The 16,624-nt window shown below is 44.4% G+C and overlaps 1 protein-coding gene across 2 annotated transcripts in view; it reads left to right on the plus strand.

Moving 5' to 3' along the window:
* Myo16 (myosin XVI) overlaps positions 1–16,624 on the plus strand; it is a 366,311-nt gene that overhangs the window by 37,579 nt on the left and 312,108 nt on the right. For both annotated transcript variants that reach the window (XM_052162641.1, XM_052162640.1), the window contains exon 2: positions 10,700–10,770. In XM_052162641.1, coding sequence (XP_052018601.1) covers positions 10,700–10,770 — 71 coding nt within the window. The remainder of the gene's footprint in view (positions 1–10,699; positions 10,771–16,624) is intronic.

Consider the following 16,624-nt stretch of genomic DNA (forward strand, 5'->3'; position numbering starts at 1 on the left):
GAACAAATACAGGAAGTCCAGCAAAGCATAATTTAAGTTTAGGGAATTTTAGTTTTTAAATAAGTTAAATAAGTCATGTCTGTGATGCATCTGAAACAAACAAATCCTATGGTCAATGTTGGGCATTTAACGTGGTGTGGATTTCATGGGGCAGAGACAAAGATCAGGCATGTGTGCCAACATCAGCAAGGCACTGGGCACCTGCATACAGTGCTTTCTGCCTTTCTTTTTGTCCTTGGCTGCTCTGACTCTTCCCACTCAGTGCTGTCCACTTTCCTGCAGAATGCTTCTCCTTGTCTTGAACCAAGGGAGTGAAACAAGTCAAGCCCTTATCCCTGAAGCTCTGCCTACAAGGGCAGCTGTAGCATCCAGCCCCAGACAAACATGCTCCTTGGGCACTGTCACTCCTTCCCTGAACCTTCATGTGGCTCAACAGAGAGCTGTCACATGCAGCAGCACAAGCATTTGCTTCAATTTCTTTATGTTGCTGAAGAAATAGTTAAGTAAATGAGTCATTTCATTCTTAAATCCAACTTATATGATTTACTTTTAGCTTCTGGTTTATAATAATTTGTCTTTCTCTTCCCTTGCAAATGGATGACAGTTTGGTTGTACCATATTAAAACCCGTGGGGCTGGAGATGGAACGAGGGCTCAGTGGATGAAGGAGTTTGCCATGCAAGCCAGATTTTGTTCCCCAGGCCTACACGAAAGAAGAGGGAACTGGCTCCATGAAATTGTCCTCTGACCTCTATTCATATGCTTTGACATATACATTTTGCTGATAGCTCTATACAGATAAGAGTCTGTCATGGGGTGTGTGTGTGTGTGTGTATGTATATGTGCATATATGTGTGTTTATGTGCATATGTGTGTGCATTCATGTGCATGTGTATGTATGTATATGTGTATATATGTGCATATATGTGTGTTTGTGTGCATATGCGTGTGCATGCATGTGCATATGTGTATGTATGTGTGTATATATGTGCATATATGTGTGTTTGTGTGCATATGTGTGTACATGCATGTGTTTATGTATATGTATGTATATGTGTGCATGTATGTGTATATATGTGTATATGTGTGTATGTATGTGTATGTATGTGTGTATATATGGGGGGGTGGGAGGCATAGTAGCAAGATACAGACACAGTAGCAGCAGCAGGAAGCTGAGAGTTCAGATCTTAAACCTTAAGCACGAAGCAGAGAAAACAGGACATTTCTCAAAGGTTTAAACCTCCAGAGTCCCTCTCTCACGATGACATACTTCTTCCAGCAAGGCCACACCTCCTACATCTCTACAAACATAACCACTAACTAGGAACTAAGTGTCTAAACACTAGCGCCTATAGGGGACACTTTTCGTTCAAACCACCACGGACTTCCAAGAGTAGTGTTTCTGAGGAAGCTGAAATAAACCAGTTCTTGGTCTCCCTCCATTAAGGCATGGAGCCGACTTTGTCTCCTCTTTTAAGGAACAAGGAACCAGCAGACACTGTTACCACAAGATACTGTGCAAAGCTGGTGTTCTGCTCTGCGAGTTTCTGGTTGCCATGTAAGACATCCCACTGGCCCAAGGGCACTCTGAATATTCCCCTTACAGAGCCCATGCATGTGTGGAAAGGTCCTATCCTTGCTCTGCCAGTCCCTGAGCCTCCTTGAATCAGAACTTCAAAGGGGCCCACTTACCCCATCACCTGGCCATACTCCCAAGGTAACTTTTTGAAGGAGATCTTGGAGGAATCATATCTAGACCTTGGGGGCAGTAGCTCAGTGAAGTGTTAGCCTTGCAAACATGAAGACCTGAAATTGATCCCCATCACACAGGCATGCATGCAGACCCAGGGCTATAGAAGCAGAGGTAAGTGGGTAGCTAGGGCTTGCTGGCTGTGAGTTCCAGGCCAGTGAAAGACTCTGCCTCAAAAAGAAGTGGGCAGCTTCTGAAGAACATTTGTGAAGTTATCCTCTGGTTTCCACATGTGCATAGACGTAAACACACATATATAAATGTATATTCACACATGCATGAACACATAACACAACACAACACACACACACACACATACACACACACACAGTTACAGCCCTGGTGTCCCACTGGGAAAACAGCTATGCTTGAGATTCTAAGTGTCCACTGTGGGTCCTGTCAAAGCTCAGAGAGTAAGGTATGCACATGCATGATGCAGGGGTGAGGGTGAGGTGCACACATGCATGGTGCAGGGATGAGGTATGCACATGCATGATGCAGGTGTGAGGGTGAGATATGCTATGCACATGCATGGTGCAGGTGTGAGGGTGAGGTACACGCATGCATGGTGCAGGGATGAGGTATGCACATGCATGGTGCAGGGGTGAGGGTGAGGTATGCACATGCATCATGTAGGGGTGAGGGTGAGCTACACACATTCATGGTGCAGGGATGAGGTATGCACATGCATGCTGCAGGGGTGAGGGTGAGGAATGCACATGCATGATGCAGGGGTGAGGGTGAGCTACACACATACATGGTGCAGGGGTGAGGGTGAGGTATGCACATGCATCATGTAGGGGTGAGGGTGAGTAATGCACTTGTGTGGTGCAGAGGTGAGGGTAAGGTATGCACATACATGGCACAGGGATGAGGGTGAGGTATGCACATGCATCATGTAGGGGTGAGGGTGAGGTATACACATGTATGGTGCAGGAGTTGAGGATGAGGTATGTGTGTGTGGTACAGGGGTGAGGGCAAGGTATATGTGTGTTATGCAGGGGTGAGGGTGAGGTATGTATGGTGCAGGAGTTGAGGATGAGGTATGTGTGTGTGGTACAGGGGTGAGGTATGCACATATGTAGTACAGGAGTGAGGGTAAGGAATGCACATGTGTGGTGCAGGGGTGAGGGTAAGGAATGCACATATGTGGTGCAGGGGTGAGGATGAGGTATGCACATGTGTGGTGCAGGGGTGAGGGTGAGGTATGCACATATATAGTACAGGAGTGAGGGTAAGTAATGCATATGTGTGGTGCAGGGGTGAGGGTAAGGAATGCACATGTGTGGTGCAGGGGTGAGGATCAGGTATATGTGTGGTGCAAGGGTGAGGGTCATGTATATGTGTGGTGCAGGGGTAAAGGTGAGGTGTGTATGTATGTGGTGAAATGGTGAGGGTGAGGTATGTGTGTGTGGTGCAGGAGTGAGGGTGAGGTATATGTGTGTGGTGCAGTGGTAAGGTATATGTGTGGTGCATAGGTGAGGTGTGCACATGTCATGTAGGAGTGAGGGTGAGATATGTGTGTGTGTGGTGCGTGGGTAAGGTGTGCACATATGTCATGCAGGGGTGAGGGTGAGATATGTGTGTGTGTGGTGCGTGGGTGAGGTGTGCACATGTCGTGCAGGGGTGAGGGTGAGATGAGTGTGTGTGTGGTGCCTGGGTGAGGTGTGCACATATGTCGTGCAGGGGTGAGGGTGAGATATGTGTGTGTGTGGTGCCTGGGTGAGGTGTGCACATATGTCGTGCAGGGGTGAGAGTGAGATGAGTGTGTGTGTGGTGCATGGGTGAGGTGTGCACATATGTCATGCAGGGGTGTGCTCAGGCAGACTATGGCTATTTGTCATTGACATTAACAGAAGAAGCAGGGCACAAGGCATGCCATTTAATATGGGGTCTGATTTCTAAACCCATCCTATGGTGATAAAATTACGGTTTTTATGATATTCCTTGAGGGTGTGAAAACCGTGCACTCCTCTGTGGTCCTCAGAAACGCGTGGTGGCTGTAAAAGTACCAAGTCCTCATTGATTAATTAAGACCCTTTATGAAGGAAAGGTGTCACAAGCTTACCTATGATCAAGGGAGCTGTGGTGACCCTGGAGGGTGAATTAGGTTCATCACAGTAAATTAAACAATCATCATACAGGAACAAAAGTCAGGTACCAAAGGCTCAAAGAGGAAGTGAAAACCCTTTAAGCCAAGAGAACATTTTTTTTCTCCTTTTAACTCAGCTTGCTGGATGTTTTCGCTGATTCTTTCTTGGTGTTTGCTCCTCCATTAACTGTTTCCTCCCCAGTTTCCAAACCTGGCCGAGCCATCATTTTCTTCTCACTTATATAATTTTATTTCCACCAGTAATATTTAACTGTATCTCAGGTTACACTTTAAAAAACTGAGGCCCAGAGAAGTGAGAGACATTAACTACCACTGCTGGCATCTTGGGGTATTCCTCTTGATTTCTGACTTGTCTTTAGGCATTAGTAATGACTTCAGTATCAACATGTTTATTCCCTGCTTGCTTGACTTTACAAAGGCTTTATGCTTGTGGGTATAGGGGGAGGGAGGGTTGGGATGTGATGTATGAGAGGCTGGGGTCGGGGGAGTGGGCTGTTAGTATGGGTTTTTAGTGAAGGCACATCACACTTTAATAGTTTTGACAAATATGAGAAGGACTAGATGGGGCTATAAGTTAGTAGTCTATTGATCTGTAGACATCGTCTAATTCCCATAAATGACTAGTTGTAGAGGTTCCGAATCTCCCTGAGTTTACTTGCAAAGTGGCCCCTCTTTCTGAACCGTGGCTATCTCCTGAACGTGGTTCAGAGTACGAGCATTTTGTATATTGTAACCCAGCGGAGAGTCACAAACAGGGAGAAAAGAAAGCCTGAAACTTGTATTTACTGCACGTGCATTCTGGATTTACTGCTGCTGCTCTGGGCTCTGATGAAATACGAGGACCAATGTCTGTCACCATAAAACTGTCACTCCTGTGTGTTCTGGAGTATTTAGAGCCATGTTGATTTAAGGCTGGGTCTAGTAGGCAGGCTATTCCTAATTCCCACCAGGCAAGCTATATGCCAGCACTAGATCATCGAGGATATGAGGGCCAGGCAAGTTTGGTAATGACCTTGTAAGATAACTTTTCATCACATGAAGGTTTGGCAATTTAATCTTTAACACAATTGTTATCACTCATCCTAGTATTAGCTGATTCTTCTTGTGGATGGCAAACATTCTTAGGAATTCATATAAATAATTAAAATGTATGAGGTGCCCACGCTGGGAAAACAGACAGTCACTACGAACCTGCCCTTAGAAGAATCAACAGAATGCTGGCAAAAGAGAAATTGGCAAAAGAACCTTGAATGTCAGCAGCAAGCTTGGGATAACCCAGTTTTTAATGTGTGAATCTCAACTACAACAGTACAAGCTGTTCGCAGCTGACAGTTACAACCCCAGGTCACACGCTCTTCCACTGGCCACATGGCAGCCTTTAAAACCATGGTCCTTACTACCCTGATGCTATGCAAACAATCTGCCCTGCAGACACTGATGGGAGATTTCCAAGAAGGCCAGTCCCTAGGTGACTATCATTTTTACCTTTCTGCAAGTTTCCTGGAAACTCACACTCATAAAAAAGATTTATTTTTATTTTGCTTAATTTAGGAGGAAAAAACCCACTACAAATCTTTTCCTGGGGGCCTCTGCAGAAAGGAACCAGCAGTGGTGTTCAGCACCACGCCTGCCTGAAGCTGTGGTGACAGCTGTCTCTGAGAGCAGAAGAAAACTGTGAACAGTGGGGGAGTCAGATGGAAGGCACCCGTTCAGGGATTGACTATTCCTTAGGATGTTGAGGGCTGGACACATATACCAGGCTGAGGATGGGCTCTTAAAATACTCAAGGAACTAATGCTTTCCAAGGGCAGTGCAGACTAGGGAAAAGGTTAGCCGTTTACCAGCACACCAAAGAAATGCCCTAGGCAAAGTTCCGCTGCAGATGCTGGGAGAGCTGACCGGGCATCTCCAGAAATGGAAACATTTCAGTCCACAAGCTTGTACTGATAGAGCGACCAGAGACTTCCGTGACTGTGCATGACCAAGGATATAAATATTAATGGTTTCAAAAGAAGTGAGACAAACAAATAGGAACACAGGTTCTATGTAGGGCTGGCTGTCCTGGAAGGAAAGTGAACGTAATTTCAAAGGTCTCCCATTTTACTCTTTGTAATGTCAAGTCTTCAACAAACATTCTGAGAAATGCAAAGAAACAAGCAACTTTGGCCCACAAAGAAAAAAAAATTAGATCTAAAAATTAGATCTATTCCTGAGCAATCCTAGACAGTCGTTTCCCCAAGAGAGACGTTAAGTCAATTATTATTTTTAAAAAAGGAATCAAAGGAAAGAGAAATTATGTTATTATAATCTCAAAAAAGGCAAAAATCCAAAAAAAGAGCTAAATATAAAACCTATAGTGAAAAGGACAGAATGTGAAATCATACATGGAACAGAAGGAGCCATTGGTGAAGTTAGCAGCCAGGGGGAAAGTGTAGCTCAGGGGGCTGTGTGAACACACAGGAAGGCAAAGGAGCAGGAAGACGGCTATTAGGAGCCAGGGAAGAAGCTGTGTGGGTGTGATGGAGGGCGTTAACTTACATACCAAAGAAGCTACAAGCTCCAGGTGGGACACCATGAAGCAGAGCAGTGCTTGTGGCTACACTACACAGAGGTGCCACATCTAGACGCTCATAGCCACGATACACAGAGTGGACACATCCAGGCTCCCATAGCCACAATGCATAGAGTGGCCATATTCCGGAACCGTCATGCACAGTGGAGACACATCTAGGGACAGCATAGCCATGGTGCACAGAGGGGCATCACCTAAGCACAGCATAGCCATGGTAGACAGAGGAGCCACACCTAGGGATAGCTTAGCCACAGTACACAGAGGAACCACAGCTAGGCACACATAGCCCTGTTGCACAGAGGAGCAACATCTAGGCACACATAGCATGATGCACAAAGAACCAATATTGACAAGTCTTCTATTGATCAAATGAGGCATTCGCCTTCTTCAAGAATTCCATAAGATCATCAGCTGACTTCACACTGTGAATCCAGAGGTCAGAAGACTGTGGGAGACAGATCCTAAAGCTAACACAAGGACTTTCAAGAAGTCTTTGTTGTTTGTTTGTTTTCAGAAAGCTGACTTTCAGATATGGGGACAATTAAGACATTCTTTAATAACTGAAACTAGGAGAATTGTGGTGAACAGATATTCTGGATTGACATGAAAGACATGACAAGCTCAACCAAAGGAATGCTTTGTTGCTGTAAATTTAACCTAACCTACCTAGAGATATATGCAAAACAGCAAATATGCCGATAGTGGACAGGCACATATGTACAAGGGTATTTGCTAAGTCTAAAGGACTGAGGTTGGCAGAAACAGGGATGCAGGAATATCCAGCACTGTTCATTGCTGAACCTTGGTCAATGCTAATTAATGTAAATTAGGCTGGTATGCATTAAAATATTAATTATAATCCTAATGAATAATTCATCTAAATTCTTGTGAGTTGAGATGACAATATGTAAAGACCTATTTACACAAAGGAAAAACGGCTGTATGCACCTGTCTGTAATCCAAGCACTCCTACTCCGAGAGGCTGAGGGAGGGTCCTGGGTTTGCAGTCACTGTGGGCTAAATAGAGAAGAAACCCTCTGTCATAAAACAAAACACAAACAGAAAAACAAAAACCAAAGGGAAGGTACAACAGAGGCTTAGAGGAAAGAAACATGGTAAAATCCACACAGCAAACAAGTAGCAAATATCAGATGTGAGTCCCACTCTCTTGGAAACTGCCTTGATGAACATAAACTAACACTCCTGTGAGTATTTTGTTCCCCTTCTAAGAAGGACCAGAGTATCCATACTTTGGTCTTCCTTCTTCTTCAGCTTCATTTGGTCTGTGAATTGTATTCCAAGCTTCTGGGCTAACAGCCACTTATCAGTGAGTGCATAAGCACAACGGACACAATCACACCTCTCAGTAGATCCATTAAAAACACAAGATCTTCCCATAGTAAGTGCACTCCACAAGCAGTGGTTGTGGGCATTCATCCTCCAGAGCAGCTACACAGACCCAGCCAAATGCCCCACATGGGGTCCCGCCAAAGCCTGAGTTCCTCCTTTAAAGCAGAGTACTGACTCTGCTGTGTCTCCATCTGTTCAACGCTGTGCCAGAGCCCTTGTCAGGACAGTGGTGAAGAACATGCCCATTCTAGGACAGCGAGGACACAGGTGCCACATAGCTCTGAGTACTGTAAGCAGTGCTGAGCTTTACATCCTGTGCGTAGTGTGCCCAATAAAACAGAAACACTCGTTCTGTGTGATAAAACATCTCAGCAGCATTGCTTCAGCTCTGCGTTGGCCATTTTCGGACTTCCTTCCCTTCATTATTTTGATACTTTCTACTTTATTTACTTATTTAGATGCTTGTCTGTCCACAGACTCATACATCAGAGAACAACTGTATAGAGTCTTTTCCACTAGGGATCAAACTCAGGTCATCATACCTGGTGGCAAGTGACTCCACCTAGAGCTATCTTGATAATTCCCTCTTTACTTTTTAATTAATTAGAGACAATGCCTCACTATGTAGATAGGCTGGTATTTCTGACACATGCCCAGCTCTTCTTTGTTTTTAATTTATTTTCAACATTATTCTATTTTTGTGTGTGTGTTCCTAATTTTCCCCGAGTCCCCTTAATTATCATAATGGTTATAGGGAAATCATTAAATTCTAAAGTGTTTGGAAGTAAACAATGAAGTATATCTAGTTTATTATATGTAGCTCTCATAGACAGTGTTAATTGCTGTCCTCTAGAGACGCCTCTAAAAATTGCTGAGTGTGCAAGAGCCCATGGAACCAGCAGAGTCAAGTCCATACGCCACTACCCAACAACTGTGTCCCATAGGTGCCTGGATCGCTGAACTTATAGCATGGAGATACTATTATAACAGTCTCTTAACACTGAGGAGACAGCATCTTATTTTTATCATGCTCAAGCCCAACTATGCACAGATATAAGATAGTAATTATAAGATTTCCCCTAATAGTCACAAGTTTGCTTACTCGTATGCTCCCCCTAAACCAGCATAGTTTATTTTGACCCCTTGTCCAGAGTTCCCAGACTGTGAGCCATGGTGTGTTTGAAGCGAAACATTATCAAAGGGTTACCGAGGGCAGTGACTTAATTGCATTGTCTGTGCAGGTATGCCTGCAAGTGTGATGCAGGTACGGGTCCTAGTCTGCTTGCAAGTTCAAGGAGGGGTGCATCTCCCAAGACTAGAGAGGTCCCAGGTGGCTACGCTCACCTTTATGCTTGCCTGCCTCAGTCATTTCTCTCAGAAAGGCAGCAGCTGGCAATTCCTCTGCAGACCTGACACTTCTGAGAAAGTTCCTTAGCGAACTGGACCTTGGATTTGAAAGCAAATCCTGGTCTGAAGAAAACACCGGTTGGTAAATAGAAAGGGCATGTTCTAGGAACTATGTGTTAGAAGTTCTTCAGGGAATAGCCCTGGGGTAGACAGACTATACCTTTAAAAAGTAAGGGCAGGCGTAGCTCTTGGTTTCTCAGATAGCAGGCTTGCCACTGATTTCTGTAGTGAGAACAATTTGGACATAAGGTGCTTTGACTGGAGAAAGGTTTGAGTATGGGCACTCTAGGCCTCTTTCATAGGACCTCTCTATGGTACATGGCTTTTCCCATCTGGATTACAGCATACACAAGCTGACAGGGTGGCTTTCAGTGGCTGGAGCCTGCACAGGACCTGACAGATTGTTGAAATTGCATGTCCTTGTCGAGTCACTCAGAGTGAGGGAGACAGCAAGAAAATCAACACCTAGAGGCACAGATACTATGGTAAATAGAGAGACCGGCACCTTCCATAGAGAAGAAATTCACTAGAAAAGCAACATGACTTGGTGACTGAATCTGAGCCACGTTGAGCAGTGCTGTGCCACAGTTGAGTGTATTGAGTGTAAGAGAGGCTCTTGATGGACCTGTTAGCTCATGGCTGTAATTTCTCTCCTGAGGAGGCTGAGGCATGAGACTGGGTACGTAAAATCACTGACCCAAAGAAGCAGCAACACTAACAATAAAATCTAAACAACAACACTAACAACAAAACCTAAACAACAACAAGGGCAGCTGCTACTTTCTTCTCTTTTTGTGGCAATTTCATCAATGACGTTTTCCTAACCATGGATGTGCTACTGATGGTGGAGACCAGTGGAGTGCCTCAGAACCTAAGGACATCTCTAGGAGGCTTGTCCCATTAGGATGGTATAAGCAGCAGAAACTGTAGCAGAACTCAGAGCCTACTGACATTGCGTGTGCTAATGAATTCACCTTCCTATCAAATTGGACACACAGGTCATTTTCCAGCTGTTGGTTTGCTCTGATAATTGGTATATATTTTGATCTATGTGACTTTATGGCTTTGCCCTATAATGTAAAAGAATCATGGGCAAGGGTTAATGGCACAAATGGAGGTTTAATGTGCAAAATGCAAACTTTCATTGCTTTAAGCCAGTAGGTCCTTGAAAATTGCAAGACGATGTCCTCATGAGGGTAGAGGGTGGGTCCTTTTATTTATTTATATGTGTTCTTTTGTTCTGTGAAGGACATATAAACTCACTCAATTCTACTCTGTCATCAATTTCTATGGCTGTAGTAGAAAATCAAACATCCATGTCAGGAAACAGGTTTGGGCCCAAGGAGAAGCACTTGTGATCATATTGTGTGTAGTGTGGGATCTGACAGTGGCTTGTCCTCACCCTGTGGCCCCTATAGTCGTTGTCCAAGCTGCTGACGAAATCTGACTACCTTGGGCTCAGCGTGGAACACGCTTCCTTCAACTCTCTTTTCTCTCTTCTCTTGCAGTGCTTCAGCTCTTGAAGGAGGGGGCGGACCCACACGCTCTCCTTTCCTCAGGAGGGTCTCTACTCCACCTGGTAAGAACTGATGCCTGACAAGGCCATGTGGTAACCCCTGGAGGACACTGAGTAACTTAAGGATAAAGTCAGTCCCATAATGAGCATCCAACAACGGCCAGAAAACAAAACCAGCACATTTCAGATGGCGGTGTATCTAGAAAGCTCCTGAGTTTGATGTTCTGAGGGAGGGGAAGTCACTGGATTCTAGCTGACCTGGGAAGGAGTTGAGGGAACAAGAGTGTCAAGTCTCCGCCCACTCTTCTGCTTATACCCCCTGAACCTTTTATCTGGGCCTCACACACCCCCTCCTTGCTTCTGAATTGATCTTGGCTGTCACAGTCCTTTGTGTTCTCTCTCACGAGGTGATGCTTTGAGTACTGGGGCTCAGTGAAGGAGCACAAATGAAAGACTGTAGCTGGGGATCAGTGCTGCCCTGGATAATGCAGATAGAGTTACATTAGACCCAGTCAATAGAAAACCAAGATGCAACAAGAGTACAGCAGGGATGAAAAGGCTGTGTTGGGAGACTTCACCACAGCTGAGGTGGTCATTGTGATGTTGTGGGTGCATAGGTTGGTTGAGTCTGGGAGACATACAGAGAAACCCAGTGCTGGGCGAGGAAGGGTTGCGTACCGCTACATTCCTTTAGCAGAGAATACTGAGAAAATAAAAACGAAGGAACAATTGCAGGTTGCAAGAGAGAAAAAAATTACAGGGTTTCTGAATGCCTTTGGTGCTGAGAAAGGCAATTTAGCCATCGAGAATGCCAACAGCCACATGGGGAGCCCAGCCTTGGGGCATCCCACGTTGGGATGCTTGGTGCTCCGCAGACCTGGTCCTAATTACATACTGTTCCACTGATGCCCTGACAGGAGGCTGCACAGTGCATGTACGTGGGATGAAAGAGAGAGCTGTAGAGACTGTTGGGCTTTCCCAGAGTTGTATTTATCCAACTCCAATATTACTCATCAAGATATTTCCTCTTAGATGTTCTAGGAAAAAATATTTATATGGGATTAAATGGGGATCCCAATAAGACTAAGGTTGATATAGATTCCATAGAAAGGTTAATATTTGGGGTTAAATGTCTTTAACTTTTTAAATATATTTTTGGGGCTTACATGTCTTTAAGTTTTTAATACCTCTTTTGTAAACACATTTGTCTCAATCTCTCTGCCTACTGGTTCTTTAAAAATTCCTATAGCAAACAAATGGCAGGTGCCAAAAACTCGATGATAACCTTAGAAATAGTGTCAAAAGCAACCATGTCTATGCTCCCCTACCCCTGCAGAGAGCTTGTCTCACGCTGACAACCTAGAGGGACCCTCAAAATTAAATCTCTTTAAGAATTATGGAGTGGAGATTAGGATTATGGAAGCCTTGATAAAATGTTGTGGGGTTGTGACACTGGGTTTAGTTCATGAAGTAAGAGAAGGATCGCCAGTGCTCACAGAACAGAGAGCGATCGTCAGACATCCTCAATGCTGTGCTGGGCCATGCTTACACCACAGTCAGGCAGAAGTGAAATGCCTTACAAACTAGAGCTATCCTTTTACGGATGGATTCTAGCTTTAATACAAAGATAAGGAATCCATGTCATGATGAGAACAAAAGTATCCAAGACACACTGAAGCACAGGAGCACAGGGTAAAGAACAGAGTGTGTGACCTAATGGAGTAGATGTGGAGAGGAAGGGAGATAAATACATAGAAAATGAGAGAGGTAATAGACACAGATGGAAGATGCTGGGGGAACTGACAGACACTAGAAAGAGGTAAAAATGGAAGAAGCAGAGATAGATGAAATTATACATGGTAAATAGAGAGATATACAAGAGATTATTGATAGAGGACAAATACATAGATTAAAAATAAATAGGTAATAGATATACAATGTATAAAGAGGTGATAGACACATGGCAGATGATAGATATGTGATGTATGGCTGATAGAGAATAGATACGCAGATGGTGAGACAAAAGAGAATAGATCCGCAGGTGGCTGATACAAGGGTGGTAGATTGATAATGGATAGATGATATAAAGAGGGGGACCCACTTAGAAAGAAGCATCAAAATGAAAGTATGACTCTAGAAGAACCAACAGTGAACTCAGAATGTATCTAGGCTTTTCTGTGTCCCCTTGGGGCAATAATTCCCCTACCCTAGCGAAGTATACATGAGAGATCTTGTTTTTAGGCTGACCAAGTTCTCTTAGGTGAGAGGTGGGAAAGCAAGGCTAAAAAGAAAGCGGGAGACCCGGCAGTGAACAAATTAAGGAATTGGTGACTCTGGACTGGTGCTATGATCAGGTGATTTCCCCCTAAGACCAACAGAGAGACAGAAGAGGGAGAGGGCCCGTGCATGTGTTAGAGAAACACAAGATTGCTTTCTTAGTGCATTGCATGCTATAAGGTAAGAGGGGTTTTGTGCAGAAGAGCATTGGCCTTGAATAGGATACCTGATCTGGTCCTTGAAATGCTTAGTCATTGACCAAGAGATACTACGTTTTATATTACGTTACGTCCAAGTGGTGAGTTGTTCTTGATAGTTGGACAGAAAGCCTGGGAACATGACACCAGGTGATAGGACAGAAATGTGGTTCCCATCCCTGCTGAGCATGGGAGACATCTTGCTGAGGTAAAGTGTCATCACAAACTGGCTGCCGTGATGATGATCAACACGGGTTGAGGGGGAGCAGTGCTAACTTGAGGAAAATTCTTTCTAGGGAGCATGAGCTTTGCTAAGCAGTGATAATATTGTAAGAATGCTGCTACAGGGATGTTCAGCCCTCATAATCTTTTCAGACAAGTGTGATTAAAGGTATTTATTGCTGTCAAATTATTATTCATAATCCTTAGAAGTGTGAATCGCAGAGTACATCACTAGGGAAGGGGGGAGTGTCGCTTTCAGCTTTGCATCTAATTAACTTTCTTATTCTCCTTGAAAGACTGTGAAGTTCCAAAATCCAAGTACGTTTGGGGTGTAAGTGTGAATTCCCATACTCCGAGTCAGGAATGTCTTTGTATGCAGTGTGTACTTGTGTGCAGTGTGTCTGTGGCGGGGTATGGGGGGTATGTACATGTAAATGTGAAGTCTAAGTGTGGATTCCCAAGGTTCCTCTCAGGGACCTTTTGTGTGTTTGTGTGTGCAGTATGTATGTAGTAGGAGTGCATGCATGTGAGTATGCAATATATGTGTGGATTCCTGTGGTCCATAGCATCAGGGATGTTCTTGAGCTTGTGCATAGTTGTGTGCAGTGTGTGTGCATGCTGGGGCATGGGTTGCGCACATGCGAGTGTGAGGTATAACTGTGGATTCCTCTGTTCCATGTCAGGGATGTCTTTGTGTTTGTGTGTGGATGTGTGAGTGTGTGTGGGGTGGTGCATGCATGAGAATGTGAGGTATAGCCCTGCCTCTGTGTGCTAGAGCAGGATATCTTGTGTCTTCTAGCACACTCCACCTGATTGCCATGAGAAAGAGTCTCTCACTGAACTGGCCAGCAATATCTCAAGATCCACCAATCTCTTCCCTTCCTTCCCCCTTCCCTGGAGTCCTGGGGTTACAGGCAAAGTCATACCTGACTTTTTACATAGGTGCTGGGAATTTAGACTCAGCTCTTCCGGCTTGCAGTGAAGCCATTTACCCCCTGAGCTGTCTGTGACTCCTCTCAAGGGCATCTTAACAGATTAGTCACACCATCATTGATGGTGCAGTGAGCTGTCCAACAGAGGAAGAGAAGAGAAGGATTGTTTTCATATGGATCCAGATCCCACTCCACACCAACTTGTTGGGGACTGAGAGTCCCCGCCCCTGACCTCACTGCCATCATCTCTAAAATCTACGCTGTAATTGCTGGAGCCCCAGTTCACAATATCAAGTTCTCGAGTGATCTAACAGCAGCACACTTGACTGGGGGACCTGAGACACAAAGACTTTGCTTGGAGTTGATGCTTCTCCACCAAGCTGCCTACATATCACCTCACTGCTTCCTTGAACCTTCCCAGTATGCTCTGAGTGTCCTCTATGACCTCATAGCACGGCTTTCGCCCTTGTGCAATTTTAGGTTTTATACTGCTAGATTATTTATTATTTTGTAATTTTAGACTTTGAATTTGTCTTCTCTCTTCTGTGATGAGTGTTTGTGATGCAAACCACACAGCTTCAGTTGTATTGTACATACATGCCCAGTTGGCTTGGTGCAAACCACACAGCCACAGTTTTGGTGCACACATGCCCAGGTTCCCTGGTGCAAACCACACAGCTGCAGCTGTATTGTGCACACATACACCCAGTTGCCCTGGTGCAAACCACACAGCCACAGTTGTATTATTCACACACACCTAGGTACCCTGGTGCAAACCACACAGCCACGGTTGTGTAGTGCACACATGCCCAGGTGCCCTGGTGCAAACCACACAGCCACAGTTGTGCACACATGCCCAGGTGCCCTGTGGAAATTTACTGAAAGAGCACCCATTACCACTGAATTCCATTTGAGGCTTTCTCAGATATTAGTCGTCTCTGTCCGTGTTGATCCATTCCCAAATCCTGATGCGTCTCAGTACTTCCTCTGCCTGTGTGTCCATATCACACTGGGTGGATAACAAACTTTAAGTAGGCCTTGACTCTGGGAGCCTTCATTCTACAACTGTTTCCTTGTCTGTGATCCTGAAGCTATTCTGGGTCCTGTGCTTTAGCCTATGACTCTTACATTCAGGGATTCAGTTCGTGCAGATAACAGCCATGGGGAGTCTGGTTGCACTTTAATTAAATGTAGACAGAAGAGGAAGAGTCAGTTAACAGTTCATGCTTTCTCTCTCAATGGCACAGTCTACATTCAAGTTTCTCCCAGCTTATGAGATGTGGCTACACCAAAGCTTTTTTGCTCTTAGGATCCAGGTCTTACATATTTCTGTTTGTCTTAATCATAAGTGTTTCAAAATTTTGAAACTATTCAATTTTTTTTTAATTTCCAAATTTTAGTTGCTAGTGTATAGAAATCCTGATTTGTTGCTGTGACCTACAACTCTGTCATATATACTTTTAGATATGATAATTGTTTTCTATATTGAGATATCTGCATGTCCTCTGTGAGTGTATGTGGGTTCAATGACCACCACTGTTTCTGTTTGTCATTCCTGATTGCACCCACAAGGGCCTTCAGGGGTGTGAGACTACACAGCCCCACCCAGCCTCCATCAATGTGATACAGTCAGGGTTTCCTGTAGACAATTATTCAGTCTTGCAACCTCCACATTTAAATTATGGTGTTCATCAGATTTCTGGTGTGCTGAGGGTGAAACCTGGCATTTGATTTTTGTCTATAGATCCCATTACACCCCCACCCCTCACACACAGACACCCACTTTTTCAGCCTTCTTTGATTCTTTCATGTAATCCAGGTTTAAGTTCTTCTGTGTTGCCCACAGAATTTAATTCAGTATGTATGTTTCAGTATCCCTGGGGCATGACTAATGTATTCCCGTAGCTTCCAACACTATTCTATTCCTTCACATGTAACTTTAAAACAATGTATTAATTTTTCCAAACTATACTGTCTGTATGTCTGTCTGTCTATAAACCTATCTGCTTACCATCATCATCTCCCTCTGTATCCAAGTTGGCCTCAACCTCATTACTCTCCTGCCTCAGGAATCATAGCTGTTCCTTACTGTGGCTGCCTACAGTGTTTCCAGTCCCTGATTTGTGAGTTCTAGGCACTGCCCCCTTCTGGGTGCCATGGTGTTAGCCACTCACCCGCTATGCTGTAGATTTTAGTGATGCTGTCCTGGTGCCTCCCTAATCCTTTGCACTGGATGTTAGACATGGGATATTTTGTTAAGTACTAGATGAATTTTTGTAACTTTAAATA

The sequence above is a fragment of the Apodemus sylvaticus genome, chromosome 18 (genome assembly GCF_947179515.1).
Source record: "Apodemus sylvaticus chromosome 18, mApoSyl1.1, whole genome shotgun sequence".
Lineage (NCBI taxonomy): Eukaryota > Metazoa > Chordata > Mammalia > Rodentia > Muridae > Apodemus > Apodemus sylvaticus.